The 13,406-nt window shown below is 41.6% G+C and overlaps 1 protein-coding gene across 4 annotated transcripts in view; it reads left to right on the top strand.

Annotated features, from left to right (window-relative positions):
• HERC3 (HECT and RLD domain containing E3 ubiquitin protein ligase 3) overlaps nucleotides 1-2,796 on the top strand; it is a 123,515-nt gene extending 120,719 nt beyond the window's left edge. For all 4 annotated transcript variants that reach the window (XM_068975364.1, XM_068975363.1, XM_068975362.1 and 1 more), the window contains one exon: nucleotides 1,321-2,796. In XM_068975364.1, the coding sequence (XP_068831465.1) occupies nucleotides 1,321-1,529 (209 nt within the window). In that variant the 3' untranslated portion in view covers nucleotides 1,530-2,796. The remainder of the gene's footprint in view (nucleotides 1-1,320) is intronic.
• The last annotated feature ends 10,610 nt before the right edge of the window (nucleotides 2,797-13,406 follow it).

Here is a 13,406-nt window from a genome sequence, read left to right as displayed (position 1 = left end):
AGCCTGCTCTTGGTCTGGGGGTTTCCTTTAAATAAGACATTTTTCTGTTCAGAGACCTTTAGACTTTCATAAATCTATATATAGTCTTAATAATATTAGACTTTATTAGATTATATTTATTGTCTTTATTAAACGTTTATATATGTTTATATATATCACAGCCTCAGGTAGTGGCAGGTTATTTGAAAGTGCTCCTTAACTAATGACATCATTGTAGATTTTCTAGCAGTTCAACAAAGGTTATCTGGTGCTGGAAAACTGGGAAAGACAGAAGGGTTGGTCTCTTTTTCCTAAGTCACAGTGTGTCGCAAGAGTGAAATGTCTCATATACTGCCGGTGTCAGATCTCCTGGTTTAAGGGAAAGGCAAGCAAACAGATCCCAAATGGAAATTCACCAGCAAAGGGGGTAGAAGCAGACACTTGAGGGGAGAGGAGACCCTGAGGCCACATAGACTATCAGTCATCTTCTTCCTGGTTTCCCTGAGGTCAGCTCTTTTCCTCTGGCAGCAATCCCCTTCCTCTTTGATTTTGTGAAGGCTGATAACATTTATGAGAACACATATTTGATGGAGGCCATTTTAAAGGAAGGATGATTTTTTAAAAAGTTTTATTGGAATATTATCACTTTACAAGGGCATATTAGTTTCTGCTGTACAACAAAGTGAACCAGCTATATATGTATACGTATATTGCCTCCCTCTTGTACCTGCCTCCCACCCCCACCCTGCCCCCCTGGGTCATCATCACAGAGCACTGAGCTGAGCGCCCTGTGCTGTATAGCAGGCTCCCGCTAGCTGTCTATTTTACACATGGTGAATGTGTCAGTGCTGATCTCGCAGTTCGTCCCACCTTCCCCCACCCTTACCCCATAGCCACATGGCCATCCTCTGCATCTCTGTCCCTGCCTTGGAATTAAGCTCGTCTCTACCATTTTTCCAGATACCACATATGTGCATTAATACATGATATTTGTTTCTCTTTCTGACATGCTTCACTCTGTATGACAGACTAGGTCCAAGGTCTTTTTTTATGTGAGGGCATTTTTTCACTGGGTGGATTCTTTGTGTCAGTAATAATTAGGGTCTGAAATTAGCCAATGAAAAGTATAGACTTCTAAGTCCACATGAAACCAAAAGAACAGAATTTGAAAGTCAATCTCCTGCTCTGTAAGAGTGCGCATATTTAATAATATATATCACACATAAAAGTGGTTGCACTTCTCACATGAGCCACAGGGTGTCACTCCTTCCCTTCGGTACTTCCCAGGGCCACCGAGAGCTCATTTGCGTGGCTGGTAATTCCCCTTGTCTTTCTCCACAGTGTTCCTGACGGGCAGTGATCGCATTCCCATCTACGGCATGGCCAGCCTGCAGATCGTCATCCAGTCCACAGCCAGCGGAGAGGAGTACCTGCCTGTGGCCCACACTTGCTACAACCTTCTTGACCTCCCTAAGTACAGCAGCAAAGAGGTCCTGCGGGCACGGCTAACTCAGGCTCTGGACAACTACGAGGGGTTCAGTTTGGCCTGAGAACCCCAGGTTGCCCCAGATTTCCCTTCCTTCCAGCCACAGTGAGGCCCATACAGAAAATCATAGGGAGTGAGTTCTATTTTTTTTACTGTACAGCAGGTTGGAACTTTTGAATCCCGAACCTGAACCAAACTCCCCAGTGTTCCTTGCACTTGTGACTATGTTGCACTCTACTGGATAAAATGGCAGTAGATTTTTAAACGATTTCCCAAATCTCTCTCAGCCCCGATCTTTCCTCCTAACACTTCACTGTCCTTCTTCTGACTTCTCATTCCTCTGCCAGAATGATTTGACTGGCCTGTCCTTTCTCTCCTGCACACATGTAGAGCGTCTCCTTTCTCTGCAGCCTTGGAAATGCCCCTGGCTTGTTTCAGCCCAACTCTCAGGACTGAGGGGGAAAGGACTGCTTCAGAAATTCCCAAGCCCGACAAGCTGAGTCTGGGTCCATGACTCGGCAGAACTCTTGAGAATTTATGGGAGCCTTTAACAAACATGCCTTTTTTTTAAAGTTCTTGAGGGCCTAGCTGTCTTCCTGTGGCTCTGCCTGTTCCCGGCCCTCCTCAAAGCTGTGCAAAGCTGCTTAGCTTTGCAGCTGAGCCGAATTTTGTCTGGTTGCTCCTCCAAGCCCTTCTGACAAAAAGATGAGGTAACAGGTCCCCACCCTCTTCCATCATGTTGCTTTTGGAGCAAGTCGCATTAATTTTTTAAGGAGTATTTTCTCTTAGAAAAGTAGAAAAAATAAATTTCTTGCCTCTTTCTATAACTATCACTTTCCAGCTCTACCACTTTGTCTTTCCTCCCCACCTGCTACTTTTCATCACATTCTGTTACCTAACTTAACGCTCCCTTCCTTTCCTTCTAGTAGATGCATGCAGTCTATTTTAGTTTTTATTTCTATTTAAATTGCAAATATTTCTACTCAGATTTCCACCCCCCTTCCCTAATTGCTAAGACTTAAGGATATTCAGCAGCAAGGATATTCTTTATTATGGGACTTTTGTTTATTGCATTTGAAATGTTTGTTTACAATGGGATTTTAGGGATTATGTTTGAAGCAAATATATGTATTTAAAAAAAACCACGACATGCCGAACCTTCTTCATGAGATAAGAAAATTCTATATGAGCAAAGAATCCATGTCCGCCTAACTTTAAATTCCTAGTCACTAGAGAAAAGACTTATTTATATAAAATGAAGTATTTATGAACCATGAGACAGCATCAAATCTCAATGAAGGACTGTAGATTTTTGCTTTTTCTGTTTTTAAAACTTATTCCAATTGGTAGTTTTTCAGTCTTTATAATACAAGATTAAAAAAAAGATACAGTTATATGAAATGTTTATTTTCTATGTGTGTGCATATAGTTCAATATTATGCAATAAATTTGGTGTTTTAATGTAACCATAACTATTTCTTCTTGTACTTGCAGAATGGGTAGCTTGCTTTCAGTAGAAGAATTAAGTTGTCTATCCACATAATCTGATAGAAGGTCGAATATGGTTCCTGTCATAGAGGAGAGCTGGCTGCTGGGAAAATGAAGACAGGGCAGGGGTGGCTGACGGCATTCAGGATGGATGAGTGTTCTGAAGGTTATGATGGGTGACACTCTGCATGGAGGGGAATGCCTTAGCAAGAGCTTGAATATGGGGTTATGTTTAGGAAAGAGCCAGGAAGGGCGCGTCAGAGAAAATCGAATAGCGGCAAATAGTACTGGGGAGAAAGAAGCTAAGTTTGGCACTGAGGGACCAGGCAAAGCCTTGGACCTTGAAAATGTTCAGAACCTTGGGGCTAGGGAGAGGAGGAGTGATGTGACTTGACCCTGGTTTTAAAGAAAATGTGAATGGGGGGTACATGTGGAAGAATGGAGTGGGAAGGTCAGAGTAGAAAGACAGCAACTGAGAGCAGTGGGGGTGTGGACAAGAGAGATGGGTGTCTTATGGGAGGAGAAATTAAAGGTGAGTGTAAGACTTATTAATCTAATGGCTGATGCTAATTAGCCCACTTAGAGAAAAGTTTTTTCGCTATGTATAAGTTTTAAAAACAATTACCATGTATTGTTTTACCAGGCTTAACAGACAATTTAAAAGTGGTAGAGAATAATAGCTTTCAACAGACATTTAATAGCATAGATAAGTGCTCAATTTAAGGGACAGAAAAGTCTGTTACATTTAATTTTGAATGGAGATAGCCAAGTTATTTTAAATTGGGGAGGCCTCAGAATTCTCATTTTCCATGAAATAAGGGAACTGGACCAGATAATTTCTAAGGGCCCTTTGAGCTCTAAAATTGCATTACCAAGAGCAGTGCCTGCATATAGAGATGCTCAGTAAATTCTAAATATTTGTTGCATGAACGAAATTCTGTGCTGCTTTTCTAAAAACTTTTTTTTCCCCTGGCATGTTTTCCTCTTTTCCCCTTTATCAAGTATTGCTTTAGAACACTCTTTAGGTAGGCGTTTCTAGATATACCTACCTACCTACCTTTTCTGAAAACATTAGTAAGCTTCTTCACTGTTTTTAGAAATGTACCAATTTAATGAAAAAATCTCATTAAAACAAGGCAACTTTTGGTAGGTGGGATTCGATGACAGTGTAACCAGGCAGTTTAGCCAATTCTGATAATTCTGTCTCCATGTGAAGCCTTTTGTGATGACTAGAGTGGTTCTCTATTAATTATCCTAGAGAGCCAACCAACTACAGGCTGTGAGCTAAAATGGGTTCTACATTTTAAAAGGGTTGGGACGAAAAGGATATGTAACAGCAATTACTGGCCTACAAAGCCTAACATATACCTGGCCCTTTATAGAAAGAGATTTGCCCCACCCTTTTGAGACGAGACTTGGAGGAACCATAATAAAACCATGGATAACTTACTAAAGTCTTAGGAGGAACTTGGTCATAGTTGATGTTGAATCGAGAGAACAAGTATCTGGGACTTTCTGCCACCGGTGTAAGAAAATCAAGCTTTGTCTAAGATTAACCCAAAAAATACGCACCCAGATTTTTACTGTAATGAAAACTATCATGTATTGGTTGTGTGCCAGAGCCTGCAGCAAGCATTATCTACGCACTGAAAGTGAAAGTGAAGTTGCTCAGTCGTGTCCGACTCTCTGCGACCCCATGGACTGTAGCCTACCAGGCTTCTCCATCCATGGGATTCTCCAGGCAAGAATACTGGAGTGGGTTACCATTTCCTTCTCCAGGGGATCTTCCCGACCCAGGGATCGAACCCGGGTCTCCCGCATTGCAGGCAGACGCTTTTAACCTCTGAGCCACCAGGGAAGCCCCTATCTATGCACTATTCAGTTTAAATGCCACCACTGCCCTTGGGCAAGTATCTTAACCTCTCTGTATCTCATTTTCTTCCTGTTTAAAATGGGAATAAAAATAGTACCTTTCTCATGGAGTTATAATGAGAATTAAATGAATTAATTAATGGGAAGCACAAAGAACAGTGCCTAGCACATAACAAGCTCTCAGTAAGTATAATTATCATTCTAATTTCACATGAAAAAAAGAATGCTTAGAGAAAATAACTTACTTTCTGTTAAACTGGTAGGATGTGGACTTGTGATCTGTATTGTGCCCAGCTGTTAAAGGTGGGAAGCACATAGATGGCTAGAGATATAATGATGTGGCAGGTAACTTGCCTGACCATCTATCTGCAGAGATACCCTGTGCTTTGTTTTCCTGCCACTGTGTAGTTCAGTAAGGCGCTTCTGTGATCATAGATTAAAATACTGATAGGGTGTGCCGTTGCTATGTCATCTGCAGTGGGTCGCATTGGAGCTGGTGTCTGTTGGCATTGAGTGGTCAGCCTAGGATTTAACTTCTCCCAGACTGTAGTTTGGAATGACAGTCAAATAGTAGATTCCAAGTTGGTAAACATGCAGAGGTACCAGAAGAGTGGTGTGCCTGGTGGGGGCACCGAGCTCTCTGCCCATTCCCACATACCTTGCTCTGTGTATCTCTTCTATCTGACTGTTCCTGAGGCGCAGGACTGGAGGCGACGCCACCAAAATGCAGTGCAGGATCGCTAGACTCCATTCTTCCACAGAAATCAACATGTAGACGTCTGTCCATGAACATAAACAGCTCTGGAGTCCACTTAAACTTCAGCGATGCAGGTGAACATCAAAGCTGAGAATAGCCCCTCAGAAAGGGAAGACAGCTTCATTCTTTCTGCATCATCCCATCCTCAAAGCGAGCAGGGCTCAGCACCAAGAGGGAGCTCCTAGCTAGAAAGAAGAAAGGGGGTGTGGGGTGAGTGACCAGCTTCCCCAGCCTTTCGGGTCACCTCATGAAGGTTCCACTTTAGTTTCACGTTACTCAGAGACTGGCAAAGCCGAGATACTGAGAGATGTGGCTAGGAACAAGAAAAGCAGGGGCTCCCAGAAGCAGGGACATGGCAGGAGCGACTGGAGTTCCTAGCCGCCTGCTCCAGAGATACTCCAGCAGCTGTCACCACTGAAGAAACCAACAGCACGACCACCGTGGGCTCCACCGGCATGTGCATGCACTCACGCCAGCCACCTGAGTTATCTTCCCCTCAGCCTGGCTCCTGCTAGAGCCCAGGGACCTCACCAGCAGCCAGTCCAGGCCGCTGTGTGAGTACACGACAGCAGCCTCGATGCCCCGTCAGTATGTGTGTACTTGTGTACTGAATCCTCCAGCTGTGCACGTGTCCACTGCCAGTTGATTCCTGTCGCTGGAGGCACCTCCCTTGCCATATACACACCCAGCAAGATTGTGCAGCCGTGGGAGAACATGCAGACATCCAGGGACCCTTGCAGCTGCCAGGGTGCTCACAGCGGGCCCTGGCACCCATTGCTAGGTGTGTGTCTACAGCTGGCCCCTGCCACTGCCTAGGCGTCTGCAAGTGACCCCCGCAGCTGTGTGTGTATACACCACTGGTTCCACTTACCACCACCGGTCCTGCTCCTTGGACCTAGGGGTGCTGCTGAGGACCCCAACAGCCACTGCAGCCTTTGGGGACTGCCTGCAGCATTCATCAAGGACCACTCAGTTGTTGATGCTGTAGATGTCGGCAACCTGAACCAAAGAGATCACCACCATGACTCTGCCCTGCTCCTGGACACACTGCCATCACATAACCTTGTTACCCTGCACCCCTGACCTGGGGTCACAGTGTGTGGTGCTCTCCCCCAACCCTTCCAGGTGTGAAAGTCTTCACTTACCAAATCAATCCATAATGTCTGGAATAGGAGGTGACTGCTTCGTCAAAGGCACAAGACACCTAGGAGAGACTACAGGGAATCACAGAATCAGGGAAATATGTCTCCACCAAAGGAATCTAGTAAATTTCAAGTAACCAGCCCTAAAGAAATGGAGACCCAGGAATTTCTTGATAAAGAACTTAAAATAATTGTCTAAAGATGCTTGGAGAGCTATAAGAGAGCAGGTAATTGAATGGTATCTGGAATATAAGAATAAGATGTACATAAAGAAATAGAAAAACTGAAAAAAAATTTTGGAGCTGAAGGATACAATGACTGAATTGAGAAATTCAACAGAGACCTTCAACATCAGACTTGAACAAGACGAAGAATCAATGAGACAGATCAATTGAAATTATCTAATCAGAGAAGCAGAAAGAAAAAAGAATGAAAAGGATGGAAGAACACTTACAGGACTCAGGGGACACCAGAAAGAGAAACAGTGTATGTATCGCTGGAGTTATAGAAGGAGAAGACATGGAGAAAGAGGTAGAAAAATTAAACAATGGCTGAGAATTTCTCAAACCTGGGGGAAATTTGGACTTCTAAGTTCTTAAAACTAATAGGTTATGCCAAAATTTCAATCTAAAATGATCTTCCCAAGATACATTAAAAATTGTCTAAAATAAAAAATAGAGAATTTTAGAGCAGCAAGAGAAAAAAAAGTCTCATCAAAGGGAACCCCCATCAGGAAATCAGCAGATTTCTCAGTAGAGACCTTATAAGCCAGAAGAGAAGAGGATAATACATTCAGGTACTGAAGAAGAAAAATTGCCAACCAAGAATACTTTACCTATGAAAAGTTGTCCTTCAGAAATGAAGGTGAGATACTTTGCCTAACGTAGAAAAACTGAGGAAGTTCACCACCACTAGACTTTACTTATAGAAAATGCTGAAAGGAATTTCTCAAGCTGAAATGAAGGATGCCAATTAGTAACCTGAAAACATATAAAAATACACAAAATACTGGTCAAGAGAAGTATATAGTTAGATTCAGAATACTCTAATATGGTGGTGTGTTACTTAATGCTAGTATAAAAGTTAAATGACAAAAGTATTTTTAAAAAGTTATAGCTATAATAATTTGTTAATGAATATATATGTAAATTTTGACATAAAAACAGGGAAAGTAAAAGGGTTTTGCACTCAATCAGATTATCAGCCTAAAGTAGACTAATATATCTATAAGTTACTTTATGTAAGCCTCATGGTAGTAACAAAGCAAAAGACTACAGTAGATTCATCAGTTCAGTGCAGTTCAGTCGCTCAGTCGTGTCTGACTCTTCGCGACCTCATGAATCGCAGCACGCCAGGCCTCCCTGTCCATCACCAACTCCCGGAGTTCACTCAGACTCGCATCCATCAAGTCCGTGATGCCATCCAGCCATCTCATCCTCTGTCGTCCCCTTCTCCTCCTGCCCCCAATCCCTCCCAGCATCAGAGTCTTTTCCAATGAGTCAGCTCTTTGCATGAGGTGGCCAAAGTACTGGAGTTTCAGCTTTAGCATCCTTCCTTCCAAAGAAATCCCAGGGCTGATCTCCTTCAGAATGGACTGGTTGGATCTCCTTGCAGTCCAAGGGACCCTCAAGAGTCTTCTCCAACACCACAGTTCAAAAGCATCAATTCTTCGGCACTCAGCCTTCTTCACAGTCCAACTCTCACATACATACACGACCACAGGAAAAACCATAGCCTTGACTAGACGGACCTTAGTCGGCGAAGTGATGTCTTTGCTTTTGAATATGCTATCTAGGTTGGTCATAATTTTTCTTCCAAGGAGTAAGCGTCTTTTAATTTAATGGCTGCAGTCACCATCTACAGTGATTTTGGAGCCCCCAAAAATAAAGTCTGACACTGTTTCCACTGTTTCCTCATAAAGAGAAGGAAATTAGCGCATTGTTGTTGTTGTGTTAATCACTCAGCCATGTCCAACTCTTTGCAACCCCATGGACTCTAGCCCACCAAGCTCTTCTGTGCATGGAATTTCCAGGCAAGAATACTGGAGTGGGTTGCCACTTCTTCCTCCAGGGGATCTTCTTGGGTCTCCTGCATTGCAGGAGGATTCTTTACCATCTGAGCCACTGGGGAAGCCCAGATTAAAGCATAACACGGTGGAAAGTCATCTCACATCTCACAAAGGTATGTAGCAATAGATGAAGAAAATAACAAATGACCTCAAAACAGCCAGAAAACAAAAAGATGGCATTAGTTAGTCTTTACCTCTCAATAACTTCTTTAAATATGAATCTTTGAATTCTCAAATAAAAATAGAGTGGCTGGTGGGATTAAGAAAACAAGACTCAACTGTATGCTGCCTACAAGAGACTCACTTCTGCTTTAAGGACACACAGGCTCAAAGTGAAGGTGTGGGAAAAGATACTCATCAGGTGAAAACCACAAGAGAGCAGGGACTGCCATAGTAACAAAGATCTGAAGGGAGAAACAGACAGTACAGTAATATTTGAGGACTTCAGTGTTCCACTTTTAACAAAAGATAGATCTAGACAGAAAACCAAAGAAACACTTGGTTTTTTTTGTGAACCATATTTCAGATCCAATTAATCAAACAGATACATACAGAACATTCCATCCAACAGACTGAATACACATTCTTCTTAAATGCACACAGAACATTCTCCACAACAGGTCACATAAGAGGTCTTATGACCTCTTGGCAAACAAGTCGTGGCAAATTTAAGATTGAAATCATACCTTTCCCAACCATGGTATGAAACTATAAATCAATAACAAGAAGAAAGCTGAAATTGTCACAAATAAGTGGAAATCAAACATACTCCTAAACAAACAATGGGTCACAGAAGAAACCAAAAAGAAAATTAAAAACCCACCTTGAATGTAACACAAATTAAAGCACAACGTACCAAAACCTGTGAGATGCAGCAAGAGCAGTTTTAAGAAAAGTTTATAGCAATAAATGTCTGCATTAAAAAGAAAGCCCTCAAGCAGCCTAGCTTTATCCCTTAAGGAACTAGAAGAAGAAGAAACTAAGCCCACATTTAGCAGAAGGAAGGCGGTAACATAAATAAATGAAATGAGACCAGAAAAAGTACAGAAACGATCAATGAAATTAAAAGCTGGTTTTTTGAATGGTAAAATTGACAAACTTCCAGCTAGATTAAGAAAAAGACTTAAATAGATATTATAAATGAAAAAGAGGAGACATTACAGTGGATACCACAGAAATACAAAGGATCCTCAGAGACTGTTAGGAACAATCACATACCTACAAATTGGATAATCTAAAAGAAATGGATAAGTGCTTAGAAACAGGACATTATAGAACTCAGAAAAACACAGGCAGAACACTCTTCAACATAAATTAGAACAAGATCCTTTTTTTGACCTACCTTCTAGAGTCATGAAAACAAAAACAAAAATAAATGGGATCTAATTCAACTTTTAAAAGCATTTACACAGCAAAGGAAACCATAAAAAAAAAAAGACAGTCCTCCGGATGGGAGAAAATATTTGCAAATGAAGCAACTGAGAACAGATTAATCCTTGAAATATACAAACAACTCATACAGCTCAATATTAAAAAAAAAAATGGGCAGAACATTTAAACAGACATTTCTTCAAAGAAGACATAACAGGTGGCCAAGAAGCACATGAAAAGATGCTCAACATCACTAATTATTAAATAAATGCAAATCAAAGCTACAATGAGATATCACCTCACACTAGTCAGAATGGCCATCATAAAAAAAATCTACAAACAATAAATGCTAGAGAGGGTGGAGAAAAGGGAGCCCTCCCACCCAGTTGGTGGGAATGTAAACTGGCACAGCCACTATTGAGAACAGTATGGAGGTTCCTTAAAAATAGAACGACCATATGACCCAGCAATCCCACTCCTAAGCATACACCAGGAGGGAACCATAATTTGAAAAGATACGTGCACTTTGTTCATTGCAGAGCTATTTGCAATAGCCAGGATGTGGAAGCCATCTACCTGTTCAGCAGAGGAATGGATAAAGAAGATATAGTACATATATACAATGGAATATTACGCAGCTAAAAAAGAAATAATTACATTTGCAGCAACATGGATGGACCTACAGACCATCATACCAAGTGACCCAAGTCATACAGAGAAAGACAAGCATCATGTGATGTTGCTTGTATATGGAATCTTTGAAAAAGGGTATGAATGAGCCTATTTACAAAACAGAATTAGAGTCACAGATAGAGAAAACAAACTTATAGTTACTAGGGGATAAGGGGCAAGAAATGGATAAATTGGGAGACTGGGATTGACTGACTACTGTGTATAAAATAGATAAATAATAAGACTTACCATACAGCACAGGAAACTCTAACAATACTCTATATACATGGCCTCTATGGGGACTAGACCTAAAAAAGAGTGGTGATATGTGCTTATATATTACTTATTCACTTTGCTGGACATTAGAAACTAAAACAATATTTCAAATCAACTATACGCCAATAAAAAAATCCAGATGTATAAGTCACAAGTATTAAAAACAAATCACTTGTGAAGAAGGAAATGGCAATCTACTCCAGTATTCTTGCCTGGAAAAGTCCAGGGACAGAGGAGCCTGGCGGGCTGCAGTCCATGGGGTTACATGACTGAGTCCGCATGCCTGAGGAGGGTGGAGGGAGATGGGCTGGTAGCAATAAGCTGGTAGAACTAAAAAAAAAAAAAAAAAAAAAAATCACCTGAATCATTTAGAGAAAATTTGTCCATAAGTGAGCAGATGATATAATTTATAAGAATAGCTAAGTTCTTTAAAACTTGTTTTTCTCATAACCTTACGTAGGTAAAAAGTATGTTTACAAAATCATGCTCCCCAATAAAGCTCAGAATTTGTGTGAAAAAAATACTTCAAATGTCCATCAGCTAAAAAACAAACAAACAAAAAAAACACTTAGAAACATACAAACTAACAAGACTGAATCATGAAAACAATAGAAAATCAAAACCAATGAACTATGAGAAAGGAGATTGAATCAATAATCAAAAACCTCCCAGTAAAAAAAGCCATAGACCAGGTTGCTTCTCTTGGAAATTCTGGGCTTCCCTGGTGGCGCAGATGGTAAAGAATCCCCCTGCAGTACAGGACACCTGGGCTCTATTCCTGGGATGGAAAGATACACCAGATCACTTTTCTTGTAAATTCTGGGCTTCCCTGGTGGCGCAGATGGTAAAGAATCACCCTGCAATACAGGACACCTGGGTTCCATTCCTGGGATGGAAAGATACCCTGGAGGAGGGCATGGCAAGCCACTCCAGTATTCTTGTCTGGAGAATCCCTGTGGACAGAGGAGCCTGACAGACTACAGCCCATGGGGTTGCAAAGAGTCAGAAACAACTTGAGTGACAAAGCACATTCTACCAAACTTTTAAGGAACAATTAATGCCTGTCCTTCTCAAATTGTTCCAAAAGATGAAAGTGGAAGGAACACTCCAAAACTCATTTTATGGGGCTAGCATAACGTGGTACCAAAGCCAGAAAAGGACGCTGTAAGGAAGAAAACTATAGGTTTATATCCCTGACAAAAATGCAAAAATTATTAACACAAAATATTTGCAAATGATAAGGGATTCAGTTCAGTTCAGTACCTCAGTCATGTCCGATTCTTTGTGACCCCATGGACTGCAGCATGACAGGCCTCCCTGTCCATCACCAACTCCTGGAATTTACTCAAACTCAGGTCCATTGGGTTGGTGATGCCATCCAAACATCCCATCCTCTGTCATCCCCTTCTCCTTCTGCCTTCATTCTTACCCAGCATCAGGGTCTTTTCCAGTGAGTCAATTCTTTGCATCAGGTAGCCAAAGTATTGGAGTTTCAGCTTCAGCATCAGTCCTTCCAATGAATATTTAGGACTGATTTCCTTTAGGATGGACTGTTTGGGTATTCTTCCTGTCTAAGGGACTCTCAAGAGTCTTCTCCAACACCACAGTTCAAAAGCATCAGTGCTTCAGTACTCAGCTTGCTTTATGGTCCAACTCTCACATCCATACATGACTACTGGAAAAACCATAGCTTTGACTAAATGGGCCTTTGTTGGCAAAGTATTGTCTCTGCTTTTTTAATATGCTTTCTAGGTTGGTCATAGCTTTTCTTCCAAGGAGCAAGCATCTTTTAATTTCATGGCTGCAGTCACCATCTGCAGTGATTTTGGAGCCCCCCAAAATAAAGTCACTGTTTGCATTGTTTCCCCATCTATTTCCCATGAAGTGATGGGACCAGACGCCATGATCTTCGTTTTCTGAATGTTGAGTTTCAAGCCAACTTTTTCACTCTCCCCTTTCACTTTCATCAAGAGGCTCTTTAATTATTCTTCACTTTCTGCCATAAGGGTGGTGTTATCTGCATATCTGAGGTTATTGATATTTCTCCCGGCAATCTTGATTCCAGCTTGTGCTTCATCCAGTCTAGCGTTTCTCATGATGTACTCTGCATATAAGTTACAAAGCAGGGTGACAATATATAGCCTTGATGTACTCCTTCCCCGATTTGGAACCAGTCTGTTGTTCCATGTCCGGTTCTAACTGTTGCTTCTTGACCTGCATACAGATTTCTCAGGAAGCAGGTCAGGTGGTCTGGTCTGGTATTCCCATCTCTTGAAGAATTTTCCACAGTTTGTG

This window comes from Capricornis sumatraensis, chromosome 7, assembly GCF_032405125.1.
Source record: "Capricornis sumatraensis isolate serow.1 chromosome 7, serow.2, whole genome shotgun sequence".
NCBI lineage: Eukaryota > Metazoa > Chordata > Mammalia > Artiodactyla > Bovidae > Capricornis > Capricornis sumatraensis.
Note: the sequence above shows the minus strand (reverse complement) of the source record. Positions and strands in the feature narration are given on the sequence as shown.